The sequence below is a fragment of the Cyprinodon tularosa genome, unplaced genomic scaffold, assembly GCF_016077235.1.
Source record: "Cyprinodon tularosa strain WSP-4 unplaced genomic scaffold, ASM1607723v1 ctg4, whole genome shotgun sequence".
In the NCBI taxonomy this organism is placed as follows: domain Eukaryota; kingdom Metazoa; phylum Chordata; class Actinopteri; order Cyprinodontiformes; family Cyprinodontidae; genus Cyprinodon; species Cyprinodon tularosa.
Genome location: NW_024039118.1, coordinates 89,081 through 109,976, shown reverse-complemented (window position 1 = coordinate 109,976; position 20,896 = coordinate 89,081). Strand labels below are relative to the sequence as shown.

General features: G+C 39.1%; 1 protein-coding gene across 2 annotated transcripts; it reads right to left on the bottom strand.

The window, feature by feature from the left end:
• On the bottom strand, positions 1 to 13,902 carry si:ch73-173p19.1. 2 transcript variants are annotated; one of them, XM_038297983.1, is made up of 17 exons: positions 13,732 to 13,902; positions 11,735 to 11,841; positions 11,515 to 11,654; positions 11,278 to 11,441; positions 11,041 to 11,202; positions 10,505 to 10,952; positions 10,091 to 10,189; positions 8,473 to 8,563; positions 6,806 to 7,029; positions 6,467 to 6,709; positions 6,287 to 6,385; positions 4,828 to 5,021; positions 4,563 to 4,737; positions 4,325 to 4,481; positions 4,085 to 4,238; positions 2,349 to 2,460; positions 1 to 2,257 (listed from the first exon to the last, which is right to left on the bottom strand). In XM_038297983.1, the coding sequence occupies exons 1-17, from the start codon at positions 13,750 to 13,752 to the stop codon at positions 2,094 to 2,096; spliced, it is 2,754 nt and encodes a 917-aa protein (XP_038153911.1). In that variant the 5' UTR covers positions 13,753 to 13,902; the 3' UTR covers positions 1 to 2,093. The 2 variants fall into 2 exon arrangements, with proteins under 2 accessions (XP_038153911.1, XP_038153912.1); XM_038297984.1 differs by having other exon boundaries at positions 11,278 to 11,438.
• Between the last annotated feature and the right edge of the window lie 6,994 nt (positions 13,903 to 20,896).

Below are 20,896 nucleotides of genomic sequence, written 5' to 3'. Positions count from 1 at the left end.
TCGATTTAAGTCTTTATTATTTATGCTTCTAAAGGGTCTTTATCAAGGTCATAACCTTGGAGCATAAACTAATGCAACAATGGAAATTACAGCAAGTTTGTTTGGGTTCTGAGAATGAAATGACTGAACTTTCAACAACTTGACACTCAATTGTGGTATTTCTTGGCATTAAGGGACAGAGCCACTGGGATCATGCTTCAGCAGGAAGCTAGGGTTTAACCATTTTATCTCTATGGAGCATCTTAGCCTTTTAATTTAAGGGTATCCAGTCTATACTATGAATATACCTCTAGCTAAACCATTCCTTCAGTCCAGTTAAGGTTTGTGTTCTGATGGGTGAGCCTCCACTCCATTGTCAAGTTACCATAGGCTCCATCATCCCACTAACGTCCCACATGGTTCTGCCAGCTTGTTTAATATGAGCATGTTGAGTATGAAAACTGAACACTACTTTTGCAAGGCACTGTATATTAAAGCCTACTGTGACAATTTACCTGCGGGGATGCAGAAGATTTGAAATTTAAACAATGTGCCTTTGCATCATTTGAAAACACCCTGCAGCCATTTTGAATAAAAAGTTCAGCTTTCCAAAACACTGCATGCTGTTTGGTGCTTGACCTGCATTCCTGTTCAAGCTATCATGTTTAAGCCATTTGCACAAAAATAATCAACTATATACGAGAGTAAACTTCCTAAACTGATTAGTTATGAAGCAGAAGCTTTAATTTAAAGGGATAGCTCAGAATTTTGGAACTGAGGTTCTTCAAAACAGTTCTATGTAGGAAATATTTTACCAAGCAGAAGATAACTATTTTGGTGTTTTAAATAAGTTTTAATCCAGATTATTAGGTCTCAACCTGACAAAGCAGTCCCCTATAGATGGGTTTATGCAAATGTTATTTACTAAACCTTGAAATCACCCTCATGTTTGGATTGGAAGGTTGTTACACAAAAAGATAGGAAGCAGTGCATCACCGATTTGTTTTCTACTAGAATGGAAGGAAGGTGGTTGTGCAAAATAAAAGGCATTTAAAAAAACAAAATCTATGTTTTAATCCGCTGTAGCTCCTCCATTTTTCGTTTCACATTCATTTCTCAACAACCAACTGCAAAAGCTTGGTGAGTTCTGTTCTCAGAATAAGGGTTCCGCTGTATTTTCCCAGGCTCAACTTTGTAGCGTTCTCAGTGCTTTAGGTTTATATTAAAATATAAAACAATGAAGTTCAACCTAAGTCTTGAAACAGAAAAGAAAGGACATTTGTAAGCAAAAAGGGGGAAACGGGAAACAAGGGAGAAAAGAATGGCCCTGGCAAAAAAACAAACAAAGCAGTACATAAAGAAAGGAAGGACATGAGGAACAAGGATATAATGAAGCACAGAGGGACAAGAAAGAAAGAATCAGAGATATAGAATAAAGTTGGGAATCAAAATTAATTTTCTTTTCTTCACCACGACCCAAAAAAATATAATAGTAGTTTGTCGGACTTCTCTAGTATGGCTGGAAACCCTGGTTCAAATTTCCCTCAGGAAAATCACTGGTGGTGCGCTGCTGTTACCCCTGTATTAATTATCCAATCAATACATGATGTTGGTTTAAAGGCTCATATAAGAACGACCTCATGAACATCTGATGCTTTAGGAGTGGAGCCGTTTAAAGAGGCCGGAAATCTGCTTTGGTGTCACACTAGTCAACCTTTACCATGTTAATGTCCAGCAACTAGTAACTAGCAACTAATAACATAACTAATAGCTGTTATTTACTAATGATCAATTTATCGTTCTGAATACAGTTATAAGGACCCAGTGTGGAGAAAATAGCCACAGGTTGCTAACCACATGGAGAGCGGTTAGCCTAACGAATCTGGAAGTTAATTACTGATTGAAACCTGAAATTCTCTGCAAAACTCTAAACCATTCTTCCTAGATTTTTAACTTGGTGTGTATGATTGTCAGAAGAGCGGCACTAGCTGGAGTTGAGACAGTGCAAGTTGGAGGAGTGTTTTACTTCATGCTGTTTCCAGTTGGTCCTGGTGGCAGCATGTTTCAGAGGCTCTGGTCTGTCTGAATTCATTTTGTCCAAATAAAAATGTGTTTCAGTCCTCATCAGAGACCTCATCCAGCGGAATAGTGCGGATGTTAGAGGCCCGGATGCTGCCGATGTTGGTCAAGGAGAGGAGGTTGGCAATGCCCGTGAGACTGACGCCGGTCCCATCCAGGTTGACCTGAGCCAGACGCATGTCTTTCAGGTGCTTCAGACCTGCAGGGGTAGGAAGACACTGTGGTTTAGATCTCGGCAAACGCAGATCATGTCTTTTTTTTTGTCAAATCAGCTACATGTGCAGCTGTACCTTGGTCCGTGATGCGTGTGCGGCTGAGATTGATTTTAACCAGTTGATGACAGTGGATCAGACCCCTCCTTACTACAGAATCTCCCACCTGTGTGCTGGCCAACCCCAAAACCTGAAAAACAGGAAACGACCATTGAAATAAGTCAGAGAATGCAACTTTCATCCAAAGGACTTTTCAGTAGAGAGCAAAGGTAATTTCAGACTGAAATTTAATCTCAAACTTTGAAGAATTCACTTAAAAAAAGGTAGAAGGGCAATAAGCTTAAAAATGCTAATTCATTGAAGTTTTTTTAGCAGATAAAAAGTTAATAAAAGGAGTCAAACAGAACTGCGATAGAAATAGTTTAGTTTAGTTTAAACCCCCCATTTTTGCTTTTTTTTTTCTCCTTTTTATAGAAAAATAAGAAAAGGGAAACAAATATATATATAAACAAACGGTAGCAATGTCTGTTTAACACACAAAATGCCTTGAAAGTGCAACTTTTGAAAGATGTGGGTGGACACTTCATAGCTAACTAGAGGAGGTAAATAATACGTAACTATCTGACCCAACCAGAGGTGCCTAATCAGAGAGGTGCTGTGTTTTTTTAAAGGGCAATGAACTGTCTTCAAATGAATAAAATGGATGCTGACTGTCCTCAAGATGTTCTAAATATCTTCTATGCTCCCTTTTAGTACCTCTAATTCCTCACACTCCTGCCTGCCTTTGAGTCATTTTATCCGGATTTATCATGAGATCCAAGGCAAAATTGTGCATCATTAGGAAAGAAGGAAACCAGATGACATCGATGTTATGAACAGAAAAGTAAAAGGGAGGGTTTGAATTTGTATTCAGCCTCTTTTACTCTGACAACCCCGAATAAAACCTACTCCAATCAATCGTAAAAAAAGGCAAATGTTGAAAAAAAAACTAAATCATGTCACAGTCTCTGTATCAAACGTTCCATATCAATGCATTTTTTTAACCATGTTTTTTCTCCCAATGATATACAACTACCGTAATCACTTTAAGAAATGGAAATGTCATGACAGCTGTAAAAAACGAAATTTCATTTTGTATGCACTCTGTGTATAAAAAATGTCAAAATTTGTCTAAGTCTATAGACTCAGAATTAGACCTAAAAATAAATGAACCAAGTCTACACCTGTGTGGTCACGGTAAATTGAAGAGCTGCAGAGAGACACGCAGCTCAGGTAGGAGAATCTGTTGAGAAAAACCTGATTCTGAAAGCGTGATGAGAAGAAACGTATGATTGAAAGAAAGCCTTATCAGAGGTTTGTCCAGACTGGTATACTAAAGGTAAATCTCCACCTGAAAAACCCTTAATGTTGACCTACTGAAAACACGGCAATGGCAGTATCATGCTCTTAGGAGAATTTACTTCAGCAGATAAGCTAGTTAAAGTTGATAGGAAATGGAATGTAAAGTCCTTCCAGCAGGATGACGACCAGAGCTAGAATGGGAAGCTTATTGAAGCATAGCGGCGTTAAATGACCCAGGCAGATACTCTACGTCTTGTTGTTTTGCAACACATAAAATCCTGATTAAATATTTAAAAGTTTATGGCTGTAACATAATAAAAATATTTTGTTTTCCTAACATATCCCACCATCTGTTTATGCTCATCTGATTTCTGTATCCGTTCCTCTTTGGTCAGATTTTATCTGAAGCAACATTAGAGCCTGAGCGGCAAAACAACAACCTGCGGCTACTCAGATGTTAGCAGTTGGGTTACCTGAAGCTGAGGCAGGCAGGTAATGAGCTCAGCCACTCCGCGGCTGGTCACCGCTGTTCGGTCCAAACACAGCTCCTGCAGCTCCAGCAGGCCACGCAGAGAGGGAAGCCCTGCGTCTGTCACCTGAGTGTTGCTCAGAGAAAGCTTCCTCAACCTGCAGAAAAATGTTCACGCCGTTCCAGTCAGAATGCACATTTCGTCTAGCAGCGGATGCCGACATGCATGAGGTGAGAGGGTGACCTGGTCATGGAGGCTAACTGGCTGACTCCTTGGTCTGTGACCTTTGTGTAGTCCTTCAGGTCCAGCTGTGACAGCAGAGTCAGCCTACACAGGAATAGCAGCCCCTCGTCTGTCACGGTGTGCCGTCCAGGGAGGGTGAGGTGAGTCAACTTCAGACCTGGAAGAAAAAGTGGAAATAAGTCATTGTGTTTCTCTCATTTCACTAGTTGCCATGTAACATCTCATAAATCTAGCAAACCTGAAATAATTTTCAGAGCGTGATTCCCATCTTTTACAGCGATTCCTCCTAAACCCAGAGAAGACAGGGCGGGGTGGGTGGAGATGCTCTCCAGAGATGCCTCAGTCACACCCGTCCCATCAACATTCAACGTCTGCAAACTGGACAGCTCTGCTAGGGCGGAAATATCTTTCACCTGAAAACACCCCACAGAAGATGAAGGGAAAAAAACACGTGGAATCGACGCTTAGGATAAACACTGTTAGGCTGAAATAAGCTGAAGTGCCTTCGACTGCTTGATGCTGAGTAGTCGCAGCTGTGGCACACAGGTGGGGAGCACAGCTAGAGTGGCTTCAGTCACTGCTGTCTGGTTCAGACTGAGCTGAGAGAGACAAGAAGGAGCAGAACGCAGGTACTGAACCATCCCAGCATCGGTCACTTTGGTCTGATCCAGGGACAGGAGACACAGGCTCTTCAAACCTTCAGGACGAGAAATCACAGGTGAACCAAGGCATCATATGCTATAATAATGCATAACTATTATTAATGTGCCTTGCAAAAGTGTGCATATACGATCAATCACACTTATTATGTTATGTTATGTAGAACGTAACTGTGATCGACTCTGGTCTTATCTAATTTAGAGAGGTATTCTATAGCTTTTTTTTCCAATAATTGCTTCTTTCCATTCTCCTATGACTAATAACAGTCCAGTCATGAGCTCTGAGCAGCTCATCCACCGTTATCTTAAGCCATTTTCACACTGAAAACCTGGGCTTTTCAACACCAGGTTGACCGGCTAACAATCGGCTTTCGGCTCTTTTCCCATTTGACCAAATAGCTGAGTCTGACCCGCTGATTGCATACTGCAGGACCACTGTGCCTGATGACTGCATCACGCTGGGTGTGCGTTGCCGATGTCGACATTGCCACGGAAATCTGTGAAGTAAATAATGGAGAGCAACATGGACGGGAGCCAGAGTGTACTCAAACGGTGCCTGAAACCTCAAGACAAATCTCCTCTTCTCCGCAGATCATCAGGAGAACACAAATCTCTATCTTGCCAGTGCTGTGACATGTTTTTAGAATACAAGCAGACTTGTATGGGCTTGTTTTCAACACGTGACTGGCGCAATGGTGTGACATACGTGCATTCAATGTCATCACATAATTTAGCAGGTGTTCCCACTGCATGCAGATCAGAGCCAATGCGATTTTAACGATAGTTGGCGAGTAGTTTGACCCGGTTAGACACGCGTCAGTGAGTTGTTCCCACTGCCACTAAAAGCCGACTGTTCCCGGGTTTAAACAGGTTTTTCGGCCAGTGGGAAAAGGTTATTAGCTTTTCTACCGCTGCTCAAATCAGAATCAGACTCTCATCTCGAAATGAAGCTCTCCTCAAGTTCAAGTGGATGACCGCGTCTCACAGCTCAGTGAAATGTTCAAAGCTGAGGAAATGGTTATAATCTAAAATGTGCGATTTAGCCAAAATCTATCAAATGTTTGAGTCCTTTTCAGGACAGCTGGATTAATAACAACTGGACTAATTTGGTGACTTCTAGAGGTGATTAGTTGCACTGCTCTCTAACATGTAAGCAAAATAAAATACACAGTTTATGATTTTCATTGAACAAAATGTGAAAAAGGACATGAAGGCTTTAGCAAGGCAATCCTAAACTGTAATAAGCCTCCATTCTAAGTGTGGGGCTCATTTTTCAATACCTGGAACATGAAACCCCACTAACCTGTGATATACTGCAGACAGGAGTCCGTCAGTTTGCTACAGGACGCCAGGTTAAGTGACTGGAGTTTCACCAGACTGGGCAGAACTGAAAGACCAGAATCTGAACAAAACCAGATCATAAGATTAGCAGAGAAGATCCGACTGGCTGAACGTTAAAGATAAACATTTCTGCAGCTTTTACCTGTGATGAGAGGGGAGTTGACCAGACTAAGATGCTTTAGTGCTGTGAACGCTCTTAATTGCCGCAGGAGCTCGTTGGTGGAGTAAGGGTAGCAGTTTAGGACTAATTTCTGTAACTGGCAGCCGAAGAACAGCTCCAGGGTGCGCGGACGAAGCAGCCTCTCTTTGGACATGTGGTTGAGCAGAAGCTCTGCGAGCTGTGGGGTCAGGCCAGCCAGACTACTGCTGTACTGCATACTGGGAGCTGCAGAAACAAGAAGCATTGTTTTTTTTGTTACTTTTTAGGTTAAAACCACACAAAGGGAGGCTTTTAGAGCATATTGCTCTGAAAACATCCCACCAGTCATGAGGTGGACAGTTGCACGGGTGGCCAAGGCACATAGGGATGGCACGTTTGGTGTCCTGAAGGGTCTTTTAGGCGGTGAAGGGTGTCCCTGAGGGGGGCTGTGGTCCTCTTGCTGTGCAGCTCTTTGAAGACGCTCCACTGCAGCCTGGCCTGCTGCTACCGGCGCCTCTGGACCCGCCACCTCCTCGGGGTCAGCTAGATCCTCCTCCGGAGCGTCTCTAAAAACACACAAACACACCAGGGCTTCTTTATTAAGAAAATTTTATAAAGCCCTCATTATCAAAATAAGTATAATAAATTAAAACCCTTTTGTGAACAAATTTGTACAGTTTTGTACTAAAAAATAAAATGTAGCTTTTTGTTATCCTAATGAGACTAATAAAAATGACTGGCATCTTGAAACCAATAAGAAAAGCTATTAGTAAACATGAGATGATATAAAACAGATTCAGAGTTTTAGATCATTGAGAGGAGAATGTAAAGGAATATATACCTCTAACTTCTTGGATGCAAACCAAGTGCTCCGAGTTATTCACCAATCGTTTAATCTTTAGTTGGTGTAACGCTACACAAACTCTAAAACATGCTGTGTGGTGAAAGAACAGCCTCCATACAGCAGTAATAAACCAAAAACCTCCTTGTTTTATATATATCATTACAGTTATAAATACATACACTGTATATTTTTAATGATTAATTTAAAATGGACAATAAAGTTGTTTTTTGCACCGGTGAGTGTGTTTCTCTTCCAAAACAACAATGGCGCATCTGCAAGATATCGCGGTAACGGAGATAGATCTAGGGTCGTTCGACATCGAAGAGGAACAGGTTCTGCTAATGGAACAAACCTCCTCGATTAACCTTTTGTCGTTGTAGTTGTTCCTCAGTTTTTAAAAATGGCGTACCCCAGCACCGAATCGAGAAGGACGACCGCACAGACAGCCGGAAAGGTATACCAAGGACCAATCACAGCTGCTCTTTGTCTGCGCAGTTCAGCTTGAGGTCTGCGCAGGTTTGCGAGCGTCCGATGTGTATTTTAGGAATATTTTTTTGAGGCGTGCAACAACGGTTGCGGAACCTCTGCATGGGGGCATGGTCGCGCACAGTGACAGATTTGACTTTTGCAGAGGCTATGCATTGGAAGCATAAATTGGCCTTTAGAGGGAAGACATGACAGCAAAGAACATGATTAGAAACCATTGTAGGAAATGTAAAACACCCTTAGATAAAAACATGCACTCAGAAATGTAGCATGTAGTTTGTACATAAAGTGCAGCTAATGGCGATTGGTTTAGCTGTAAGCATGGGTGCTTATGTATGAACGGGATTAAGCGTGACTGTCTCTGAGGAGGCGTATTTGTGCTTGCAGCTGAATGAAACATTACATAGTAAAGTGGAGCAGTTTCTGTATTTTGAGGGGTTGCTGTGGTTAGGTTTAGAGCTAAGTGGTGGATTAGGTTTAGGGTAAGGGTTTGGATTAGTCCATAAAAAGGAGTTAAATGAATGGAAGTCAACAGAAATCAGTGCAAGGTTCCAACTAGGATGTGTCTGTGTGTGTGTGTGTGTGTGGCTGGTTTCAGTTGTGGATAATCTTTCAAGTCAGCTGTAATGCTGTGTAAGTTGAACGTAAACAGCTTTGTGGTGTCCTGTCGGGAGCCCACCTGAGTCGATTGCCTTGGTCCGGCCAATAGTGTGCAGGTTCAAACCCTGCTCGGATCCTGTTCTCCGGGAAGAAAGGCAGCCTGGGCATTCCTGTGAAGGTGACACAGCTGTAAGCTTAAGCTTCACACTTGGTTCTGTATAAAATCTCTTTAAGCATGCAAACTGGCTGTGCAGAAAAAGATAAAGGACCTCTGATGAGCAAAATTACTGGCTGATTCTGAGTAAACTGCCTAAAACTCTGCCGAACCTTTACATTCAGGATACTATACCACAACCACATGAGCAGGGAATATGACTGGCCTCAGTTCAGAGTAGTACTGATACATGGGGGTATTCACTTCCTTTTGCTAATACTAGTGATGTTATGAGATGAGCCGAGGCTTCGAGGCGTGTATCAAGTAATGGAGGGGGTATTTCCCAGAAGTGTGTCGAGGCGTGATTCATTTAAGGGTGGGGCCAAAATTGATCATGTTTGAAGACTCTCTACCATGATACCATGTGACTGCTTTAGGAAGTGGTTCAGACTGTGCAAGAACTTCGACAGGCATTTAAATAACCTCAGTATTCATTCAAGATGTGGTAGTTTGTAGGAGAGTTGCTGTCAGTTGGATAGAGTGGATAGATTCTACGAATAGATTGGATGGAAAAACAACCAATCTAGTAGGTTAAAACTTTTTTAGTTAGATCAAACAATTTAACGATCAAAATCTAAGCAAGCAAAGCCACTGCTAACAGTTGCAACATGACTGAGGTTGTTGATTCAAGACCCACTTTAGACTTCTAAAAGTTGCAATAAAGCTGAACTATTTTGGCTAATGTGGCTAATTTGTATTGGTTTGCTCTAGTATAATTATAGATTGGGTAAAACACTGCCAAATCGGATTGGTTGGTTTAGCCAAAAGATTGGTTGAAAACTTAAATTCCAATCAGATTAAAACCAAAAATTGTGGAAGAACTATAATGTTTGAATAAAAATGACTAACACCTTTCATTTTGCTCATCGTCGCCCAATGTGCAAAAGCACTTTCACTGTCTGCTTGAGCTTATTTCACTAAAATGACAGAAAAACTGTGATTTTTCTCTTCTAAGACATTATACTTAAAAAAAAAAAAAAAAAAAAATATATATATATATATATATATATATATATATATATATATATATATATATATATATATATATATATATATATATATATATATTTAATTATACGCACCAATCATTAACAATTTAGAAGGAACTTAAATGGGGAAAACAAAAATACAAGAAAAACAATTGCAAAAAATCTGTTTACATTACTAACTGTAGTTCTGCACTCCACCAGTAGGTGGTGACATGTTCACATGAAACTTCATGAACTGTGAGGATCATTGAAAATTTTTTTCCAAACTGTTCAATGCCTCATGAGGCTTCATCTCACCATCACTAGTTAATACTAAGCTTTTCCAAACCTGCTCCACAATCGTAGATTTTACAGAGAAGCTTCTACTGTAAAACAATAATGCTTTCAGGATCAAATGGAAAAGAAAAGAGTGTGAGGACAGAGAGCAGGTGAAAAACAAAAGTAAAAAGTGTTGGTCAGTCATCTGCAGCGCCTGCAGACAGCAGGAACAGTACCGTTTGGAATGTTAGGTAGTTCTCCCCCTACTTCTGGTTCCTCATCAGCCTCCAAACCAGGATCCTCTGGGTTCCCAGCAACCAATCTTTGGCCCCGACCTGCCAAAGAGCAGGAATGAAACAGAAACACATATTTTGCTTTTTTTTTGTTGCAGCTTTGCAGTGCAGAGCGAAGAACTCACTAAGTCTTTTTATTGGAAGTATCTCTGTAGCAATCAATGTAACTCAATAAAATCCAAACCTTTACACCCTGTTCTTTCCTTTTAAAACTTGCCCTTGTTAATTTATTACATTGAGAAGGAATGGCTCAAATGCATCTTTACAAGCATTTAATATGAAATCAGGTCAAGGTTGAGTGCATGTAAAAATTTAAACACATCTTTATAAAACAACTAGTTTAAGCTTGAAACGTACCCCAGAAATGAGAAGGTCCAAACCCTGGAGGAACTGCTCTAGGTACCCCTGCGTAATTCACAGCCTCCTCCCACAGATTGTTTGGTAGATGATGGATTAAAGCAGGATTTAGCATCTCTGCCTCCTCTGGAACTGGAACCTGTGGTTGAGGAAGAATGCATGGAGGCGACTCGTTTGGAGGTTCTGGCGGGGGAACCGCTGGACTGGGTTGGTCCTGAGGCGTTTCCGGAGGGGTGGTCTGAATACAGAGAGCAGCGTTTGGAGTGAGGCCCAGGGAACGCAGCGAACACGCAAGCTCTGCCTCGCCAAAGCGTTTTCTGGGGAAACCCTGAAGGAGGGTAAAGGAGGGCAGGGAGGGGTGGCGGCCGCTGATGTGCTCCACGACGCTGCGCAGCGAGGCGTCGGCCGAGAAGCGCTCACGCATCGACTCACCGGATGGCAGCCGGATCTGAAGAAACACGGCGAATAAACCATCTTTAAAATCTGAAGTAAAAACTTCAGGTCACACGTATGGAAGTGAAGCTCTGTTGTCTCACCATCAGGATACAGTTGTTGTCAACATTCGTCTGAATCTTTCCTCCAAGTTTCTGCCCTTCGCCACAGCTCGTAGGTGATTGGTCCGCGGCAGAGCTGGTGTGGCTCTTCTGCTGCAACGTCTTCCGATCCTCAGCTATCCGTTTTAAAACCATCTCACGCTCCTGGCATCACAAAAACATTTTCTTAAAAAGTTAGCAACAGAAGGACACGCACATGGCGGCCGTCCTCGGTCTGACCTGCTTCTTTTGCCTCTTCTCGGCTAAGACTTCCTGGGCAACACGTTGTCTTTCTTTCTCCTCAAAGTCACTCTTGTCTTGTTTGATCCGTGACTCAACAGGAGGAGGATCAGGAGGATGAGCGGCAGGGTTGGACAGCCTCAGGACAGACGAAGGACAAGCTGATAAAAAAAAAGGAAAAACTTAATATATCCACAACCTAACCAATCCACTGTTATTACCGAGGTGCTGCTGTACCTCTGCCATCACTAGGAGATGCAGGCGGAGCAGAGCCGCCGGCGCCGTCTCTGGGCGGGTTAAAAGCAGAAAGAGCAGTATCCGATGACTGGGAGGACTGCTTAACCAATGTGTGTCGTGGAAACTGACCCTGTAAGAGCCTGTTCATGCAGACATGTGTAAACCACTGGAGATAGATATTGAAAGCTTTACATCAGTTTTTTGTTTGTTCTTTTCTTACCATTCAGCAGCTTCTGTCACAGAAAGGTATCCTGCCTGGACAGCTGCCTGGATCTGCTGCTCTGTGAAACCCATCTCACTGAGGGTGAGGAAAAACTCCCCGATAGTCTGCAGCCCAGAATCAAAGACCGAGAAGGAAGAAAGATTAAGAGAAATAAAATAAAAGCTGAAGAACTATGATTTTGGATTATTTTCCTTTTTTTTTTTTTTTTTTACTGTATTCCATTAGACAGTTCTTTACCAACTTTAAAGTCATTTTTTAAAGTATAAATAAAATTCTGCAGTAAGAATTTAGGGCTGTTATTTCTACACTAATCAGACAAAGACTGCTAGATATTACATAAATCTGATCCAGCAATAACATTAATAATAGTGCCTAATAATCCGCCAAAGAAAAGTAGATAATAAGGAAATAAAAGCTGACCCATTAATTGTTTGATAGGATTAATGAATAAATGACATGCCTACAAGCACTCTTGGATAAGACTTGGACACCCTGCTATTAAGTAATCAAACAGATAGCACCCTAATGGTGACTGATATGTGAGGCTGTGCCTATGTTATAAATGCTAAGGGGACCATTAGGACTGTCACAATAAAAAATAAATAAATGAATGGCATGATAAAGCTAAATGTGATCAATAATTTACATTTGCATGCATGTTTATTTCCCTCACTCTAAGGGTTTCCTTAGCATACTGAGTGTGGTATGAGAGCCAGAGGACTGAGGAGTAGCAAGCAAACCTGAACATGGCAGCTGCGGTGTGGAAACACTTTGGATTCAAAGAGGATGGCATTAGAATCGTTTATCTGAATAATCTTAGGGATGAGTAAAACTAAGAGAAGTCTGATGGTAGAAAGAGTGGGCTAACTTTCACAAGATGCTGTAGAGAATTCAGTATATTTTATTTAGATCAGTTTTTGGAGTGCAATACTTAATGTCTTAATGTATTATAATATACGCTGACAGAAGAGATTCTTCCCTTGGATCAATTTAATATTTCACCTTTAAAGTTACTTTAACAGCTGTTCAGAAATTACAGTCAGCTCTAAGCTTAATCCATATTCAGATAGGACTACAGTTTATATCTGATATATATATATATATATATATATATATATATATATATATATATATATATAATAGAGCTGCAACTAATGATTATTTTGCAAATTAATTAATCTGTTGATTATTTTTTTATTAATCAATTATTAATCGAATAGCAAAAACAAAATTAACCCAAGTGACAATAAAGCTTTTTTCCACTTGAGGAGTTCTGGGTAGAGTATTTTAACAGACAAAAAGATTTTTATTTTAAATACAAAATATTTACACTTTTTTTTTTCTTTTTACAATTTTGGTATCATTTCTGTGTTAAGTGGGTCGCTCTGCCAGCTAAAGGCACATTTTAGAGTCTATACTACAGTCAACGATTAATCGATTACTAAATGAGTTGACGATTATTTCAATAATCGATTAATGCGATTAATTGTTTCAGCACTAATATCATTTGTAATTAATTTGGGTCTCTATGCAAGAGAGGACAAATATCCCCACTGTGGGACAATTGACGGATATTAAAAATAAATAGAAAAATACTAGGAAAAGCTTTTCTGCCTCGAAATCTTAACCCTCCTGAAATATTTCAAACTGATTACAGGAAGCTGATGTTAAAGAGATGTTTTATTGCCCCACCTGTGATTTGTAACTGCAGATTTACCACTAAACTCTGCAGCCCTAAGTAAACTATAATTCATAAAGTTGAAACAGTTGACTAGCTTTGTCAGTATAACATCATAATAAGAGGCTAGAAGTGATAAACAACTGGAAAAGAATCTAAGGAAGGGCTGGAGTTTGGTGTTGTTGTTTGGAACAATGGAGGCTGTAAACAAACTGCGTTAGCTTAGCATCTAACAGATAAGCTAATCCAGCTAACATGCTAACGGTTCTTTACAGCTAACAGCTGACAGGTCAAAGGTAAACAGGCTGGGGCTTACCGGTGTTGTATTTGAGCTCATCCCGTTATTTTTAAGGTCACCACACAGATATTCTAGTCAAACTAAGAGTTTTGGTGAACTTTGCTGACTCCCTGCTTCTGTTTTGGTGAGCAATCTTCAGTGGCTGCTAGCTGCGCTGACCTCTCCTCCCCTCTGGCTTTCAGATTGACAGACGGAAAAAACAGCCTATCAACAGACGGGATTCCATCTGCAACAAATCTCATTCATTTCTCACTGAGTGGCAGGTCTAAACCCCAACCACTGACGCCTCTGGACATTTATTTACCATTTATCATGAAAGTAAAAGCTTCACTTTTGTTCTGATGATGGTGGAAAGCACCCAAACAAGGGAATACTTGAGGATACAAGTCCACTTCAATCATCTAATAGCAGGACATTTTATTTGTTTTAATGTGTCGATTCAATGATTGAAACTAAAATAATAAAAATAATAATACATTTAACATTTCAAAAATTATTATCTCCAGGGGTGGAGCTGGATGGGGGGCCTGGCCACCCTTAGACAATCATTGGCCACCCCTGTGGCCAGGGCCGTAACCAGGATTCTTGAAATACTGAGGTCAAATATTGCGATAAATCTTACTTGACAAAAAAACATCCTAATATGGTGACTTTTTAAAATATATTTTGGAAATGTGAATAAAGAGTTTAACACAAGCCCATCAAGGAGGTGAATATGAACATGTTTATTGTAACAATTCCAGAACTCACAAAATTAGAGTATGTGAGTGAATGAATTATTATGATTATTATTATGATTATTATTATCATCATTATACTATATTATTGTTGTTGTTGTTATCAATGTTATTATCGTCACCATCATCACCATGCATGTGCATGGCCTACTAAATGAATCAAATGACTTGCAATAATATATCATTGTGGACTTTATTGTTTTTTTTAAACAAATGAGAATGCATGCTGATCTTTACACAAGTCAAAGAACAATCAGAACAGTTTTCATCATATATTTTGACATTTCTCTAAATTAAAAAAATAATAATAATAAAAAAAGGGAAAATACGGATCAATGCTGGTTACGGGGCTGCCTGTGGCCACCCCTACCATTTGTATCCCCTCTAATATAGATGGTGACAGCAGCAATCCTCTCAAGTGGAATATTCAGAACATTTAAATTTTTTGCGGTTTATTATATACATCACTATACTGACATCAAAAATGATAGATACAGAATTTGTGCTCTTTTTAGAACTAGATTTGGTGTTATATGGGGTAAAGAGAAAATTATGTGTCCCTGCAAGTCATCTAGGAGTGTTCAGTGAAATCTAAGATAAATAAAAATTGAAATAAAAACTTATCAAATAATCAATTTATGTAGATATTAGTGCTTGTAAATAATAATTTTCTGCAGAATGTTTATTGATACAAGTAGGTAAGTAATGACAATGGAAAAGATTCACGCCCCAGAACTCAAAACTAAAAGAGTTTTATCCAATGTACCATTTATGTAGAAATTACGAATGTTTAAATATATGCGTCTATTTGTCAGCAAAGGCTGGTTATTGCCTGGCAACCCATATAAAAAATTTCTGGCTACGCCTCTGGTTATCTCTTCGTGAGGAAGACTGCTATCTCAACAGTTGTTCTGCAGATATTCCACAATCTATTAATGGAAAATAAAGTGGAAGGAAAAACATGTGGTGAAAAATGTTTACACAGGCAAATAAAATGACTGCAGCCTTGAGAAGATTGTGAAATAAAGTCCACTGCAGGACCTTTTAACTATTAGACCCCTTGTTTTACGCTATCACTAAATCAGAGACACCATGTGTGAATGGGAATAAAAAGATAAAAGGCCTCAAGTAGTCCTCAGAAGGCCACGTTCCTTTTGGATGAAATAGAAAGTTGAATCCTATTTTGAAATCATTTCCAGACTAAAGGAGGAGAGAAGAGGCAAAGAAACCAAATTTCTTAGGCCTGGTTTCCAATCAGTAGTAATTTGGGGAGCGGTGTCATATTCATGTTGGTTCACTCTATTTTACTGAGTAAAAAGTGACTGCAGCAGTCTATCACTAAATACCTAACTCTGCCGGCAAGTTTTATAGAGATGATTTAATCTTCCAGCAGGACTAAACCTTTCATCAATACAAGAAGTATCAAAATTGGGTTTTAATAGTATTGCTGCTTTTGCTTGGTCAGCTAACCTCCATTAAGACTATAGAGTATGATCAGGAAGAAGATAAAAATAGCCAGGCTGACAATTCCGTTGTAAAACTTCTATATTATTGATCTTTTTTATAACAGTTTTTTTTAATATGAGAAACAGAATTTTTTTCCTCTAAGCCATAACCAAAGGGGATCAGAATAAATGGTTAAAATAAACATTTATCAGATTCTACTAGATCTATACAGTGTATGAGTTTTACTTGGTGAGGTGAATATCTAGAGTAAATCAATTAACAATGATCTTGTAATTTATTTGACATGCAACGATGATTCAGAAGAGCTTTCTTCAAGTGAGTAACTTTTAAAGGAAAGAAAAAATAAATGCTATAAAAATGATTGCATTTAAAAGGTTATGATAAGAAATCACCAGCAGATGACAGTATGACAGCGTGACTTAGATTCCATTCAGTTCAATTAATTCTCGTAAGACTTTTATGCGACAGGATCAAACTATATTGATAGGTAGATAAAATTAACAGCCTATTACATGTTGTTAAAGGAAAGAAAAGAAAGAAAGAATTTAATTTAGCACTTATAACGGCTATTTTCATTTATTCTAAGCCTTTAATCTATCGTGCATTATTTTAACTAAACCTTCATATAGATCTGAAAGTTTTAGCTTCTAAACCTTCCATTTTTGATTGCTTCATCAAGCTTTAGAAATAACAAGCATTGCCAATCTTTATATTTTATTTGGTGAAATTGTCTACAGCATATTCAAAACAATATTTTTTTCATACATGCTCAGCAAATTAATCAATAAATCATTCTCCCTGCATTTTGATTTATTTCAAACTGAACTTATGGGTATGTTCAACAGCTCTCCAATATGTGAAACATTGTTATTAGACTTTTATAAATAATATTTAAATGATTTTCTTTGACTTGTAACATCACTGCATACATTTTCAGTATGTTTCACCCTTTTATTCATTAGAATAATGTTCTGTAATTATATGGTGCGTCCACTTCTATTATCTAATTTCAACAAATTACTGCTGTAAACTAAAACTGTGGTATCAACAGCTAATGATCGTAATAGCTGCCATTGGCTCATACCAAGAGAGACACACAGGTTATCACATAGACACTGTATTAAGAGAAATTGGAAAGAAAAACAAAGAGCTCATTAGTTTGATTGGTTCATAAATCCAACAACAAAACAGGCACTGCATGAACCAGGCTGAGTAAGCCATCTGTTAAATATGTATAAAAATGCTTGTTTGCAGTATGATTAAGCAACTGCTGAGTTACAGGTTATATAACTGAGGCAGTGCTTTGATAAACTTCTTAAGGTTGATAACACTCTAGATATTACCTGCAATAGAGGCTTTTTGATGCAGCGCTTTGTTTAATCTCTACCTGATTTTTTTTTTATTAGTTTCCTCCTGCTTTTTCATGAATATCAATTATATTGAAGGAAACAAATCCCATTATTGAGTCTATGTTCACGACTAATTGGGTAGGCGAAATATCAGCGAATTATTGGTCAAACCTGCGGTTTACTGGGAAACTTCCAGCGGAGCCTTTTTTATTGGATTGCTTTAAAGATAATAGAGGGTTGGGATTTCTGAGCACAATCCTTGGAACAAGTGTTAAAATTACTAATTAGGGGAGATTAGGAGCAGATGTGTTAGTGGTTGATAAACAGCTGCCTGCTGCGTAGTTAAGCGTTGAATTATTGCTACTCTTAGGTAAAATCTTTGGGTATTCCACCCCCTGCAAGTAACTTTACTGAAAAAAGACCCATATCTAAAAACTAGAATGTACCAGACACTGGCAAACAGTTACGGTAAGTAACAGGTGCAAATTCTGCCTGAAATGACATGTGTGAATTAAAGCAACTACAGCTCCCAAACTATAAATTGGAAATGCAATTGCTTCTATTTGTACTACAGGAAGGTATTGAGGAATATTTTTCAGGTGGAACCACAATTTTACATGTCACCTTGTCTGATTTATAGGTGATTAAACAAAGAAAGAATTACATTTTATATGATATTTAGCCTTGCCAAATGGTTTTCCAAAATAAACACTGCAAAACAGGATGAAACCCCTTTGAAACTCTGGATGAACCCTCAAACTTTACAGATCCACATCTTGATTGTAACTCAAGCAAATTTGGACTGAATAAGTTGAAGCATGTTTGTTCTACAAAAGTTTTAGTGAGCAGTGTGCTAGGCGGAAATGTGATTTTGGTGCAGTGGTGCCAAAAGTGGCTAAATTATGCACAAAATAAATGTTTTCCACTCATAAAAGGGAATCTTGCCAAACCAATATGCTGATTTATATAATTGGAGACCTTCTACATAAGGCAAAGCCTTTGCTCCTAAAATTAAGCCACTGTTTAATTGAAATTTACCATTGAACACACAATATCACCAAACTTTTAGAAAATAATAACATAGAAAGCATATTGTAACACATGCCAGTTACATCTGAAATGGCCGCACAATTACCTCTGACAGCTCCTTGGAAAGGTCTGAGCCTCTAGTTTCTAATTAGGGGGTGTGGCTAAAAATGAATACCTGCTGTTGCATTACTACCGCAAAGTCACACATGTCAGGTGGTATCTCATTTTATTTGTTTAAACCGCTATAAAACAAAAGTATTTGTGAAAAAATTATTTTGAAACCTGTTTTAGAAATTTTAAAGCCCCATTTTGAAAGGCATGTGGATGAAACACCATGTGACTGTGTTTTGGCTATTTCTATAAATAGATCAACATAAGCAGGTGTCAGGTGGGGGATTAAAGTTTCCCTAAGGTGAGTATTCTCTTTTGCATGCAAGCTTTTTAATTTTAGTGTTACTTTTATCATACTTTATCCTTGATTATATCCTTAAAATGGATTATACCACCGGAGGTAGAGTACACTGTTCTGTCATGCATTCTTTATATACTTTAAAACATGGTTTCATATATTATTTGTCAAAAAAATATTTGAGATGTTTTTTCTGCATAATTTATTTTTCAAATATTTTTAAACTTGTATTATTTACTAGATTTTGGTATTTAAGAACAAAAAAATGTAAATAACTTTATATTGTGATATGTCTGATTTATGTCATTCAGTAATCCATTTACTTAGCTTACTTGAGTAGCTTTTCTTACAAGTACTTTTTAACCTTTCTTAGTTGAGTACTTTATTATACAGCTACTTTTTACTTTTAGTCGAGTGGAAGTATGCTGAAGTAGTGCTACTTTTACTGGAGTAAATTTTTTGGCATTCTACCCACTTCTGATATTGGCACTGGAACTTTATAATTTGTTTAAAAGGCAGTATTGTTACTGCACTAGGTAGGACAAACTGCCTCTGGGTTGGCCCGTTGAACACCTTGGGTTCTCCCTAGAAAGAATTGGAGGAGATGTTGGGGGCGGTCAAGGGGGTATGGTGGTCTGGGGAGATGGCAACCACCGAGATGGCACAAGGAAAGCTGCAACAGCCAAATACCTGTAATGATGAGAAGTTTACCTAAAGAGGAAATTCAGGCCACTGATGTTAAAACTCAAACGCTAATCACAATGCAAGGTGGATTCCATCCCAAAAGGCCACAAGGGATGAAGGGATTAGTAAATGTCTCAGACAGTGGAAGCCACAAATGAAAGAACTGGAGGAACCATCAAGAGAGGAAAATAAAAAAACCTGCATGGTATGTACCACCGACAGCTAGCTGAAGTGGCCGATATGAAAAAATCCTACCAATGGCTAGATAGGGCCAGCTGAAGCACAGCATGGAAGCACTGATCATGGCAGCGTAGGAGCAAGCCTTGAGCACCGGAGCAATAGAGACCCAGATCTACCATAGCAGACAAGATCCCAGGTGCAGACTTTGCCCCAGAAACAATCCACCATCTCACAGCAGGGTGTAAGATCCTTTCAGGAGAACAATACATGGAACATCATAAGCAGATGGCTGGTATAGTGTAGAGAAACATATGTGTAGAATAGAAACTTGATACCCCCAGGTCAAAATGGCAGCAACCAATAACCCTGACCCTGTGGGACTTCCAGACACAAACAGACAAAATGGTTGCAGCCAACTAACCGACCAGACATTGTGATCATTGATAAGCGGCAGAGGACAGCCATAGTGATCAATGTGGCCAGTCCCAAATGATGGAAACATCACACAAAAAATAAAAGAAGAAAATGGAAAAATACCAAGGCCTCAGGAAAGAACTGTAGAGTCTGGAAGGTAACAGCATCTGTAATGCCCTTGTTCATTTTAACCACGACAGCTTTTGCTTCAACAGATACCTGGATAAATATGAGAGATCTAAGTCCAGAAATGCTATATATATATATATATATATATATATATATATATATATATATATATATATATATATATATATATATATATATATATATATATATATATATATATCCCTCAGGGATATACCTGAGGGATCCCTCAAAGGGTACAGTCCCATCCAACTATCGGCCAATAACCTGCCTCTCCACGACGTGGAAGCTCATGTCCAGGATCATAGCAGATAAGAAAAGCAGGCACATGGATCAATACATGAGCACAGCTCAGATGAGAATCGGTAAATATACCAGAGGTGCAAACATCAGCTCCTGGTAGCTGCAAAACCTGAAACACTAACCTAAACATTGTCTGAATTGATTATAAGAAAGCCTTCAACGCAATGCCACACACTTGGATCATCGATGGTTTGGAGCTAAACAACATCAACAGAACTCTAAGAGCCTTCATTGCAAACTTAATGAGGTTGTGGAAAGCCACCCTTGAGGCCAGTGGGAAGACACCTGCACAAGTCTCCATCAAATGTGGCATATACCAAGGAGATGTGCTGTCCCCACTGCTGTTCTGCATAGGCCTGAACCCCCTCAGCCAAATAATCAACAAGACTGGCTACGGATACCGACTCAGGAACGGGGCCGCCATCAGTCACCTCCTCTACATGGATGACATCAAGTTGTACGCT

Excerpts from the sequence above, each read along its gene's own strand:
- si:ch73-173p19.1 (XM_038297983.1), bottom strand. The coding sequence starts at position 13,752 with ATGAGCTCAAATACAACACCG. Across the intron at positions 11,203-11,277 it reads AGAAGAGGCAAAAGAAGCAG|GAGCGTGAGATGGTTTTAAA; the intron begins GTCAGACCGAGG and ends TTGTGATGCCAG. Across the intron at positions 2,461-4,084 it reads CCTGCCTGCCTCAGCTTCAG|GTTTTGGGGTTGGCCAGCAC; the intron begins GTAACCCAACTG and ends CCTGTTTTTCAG.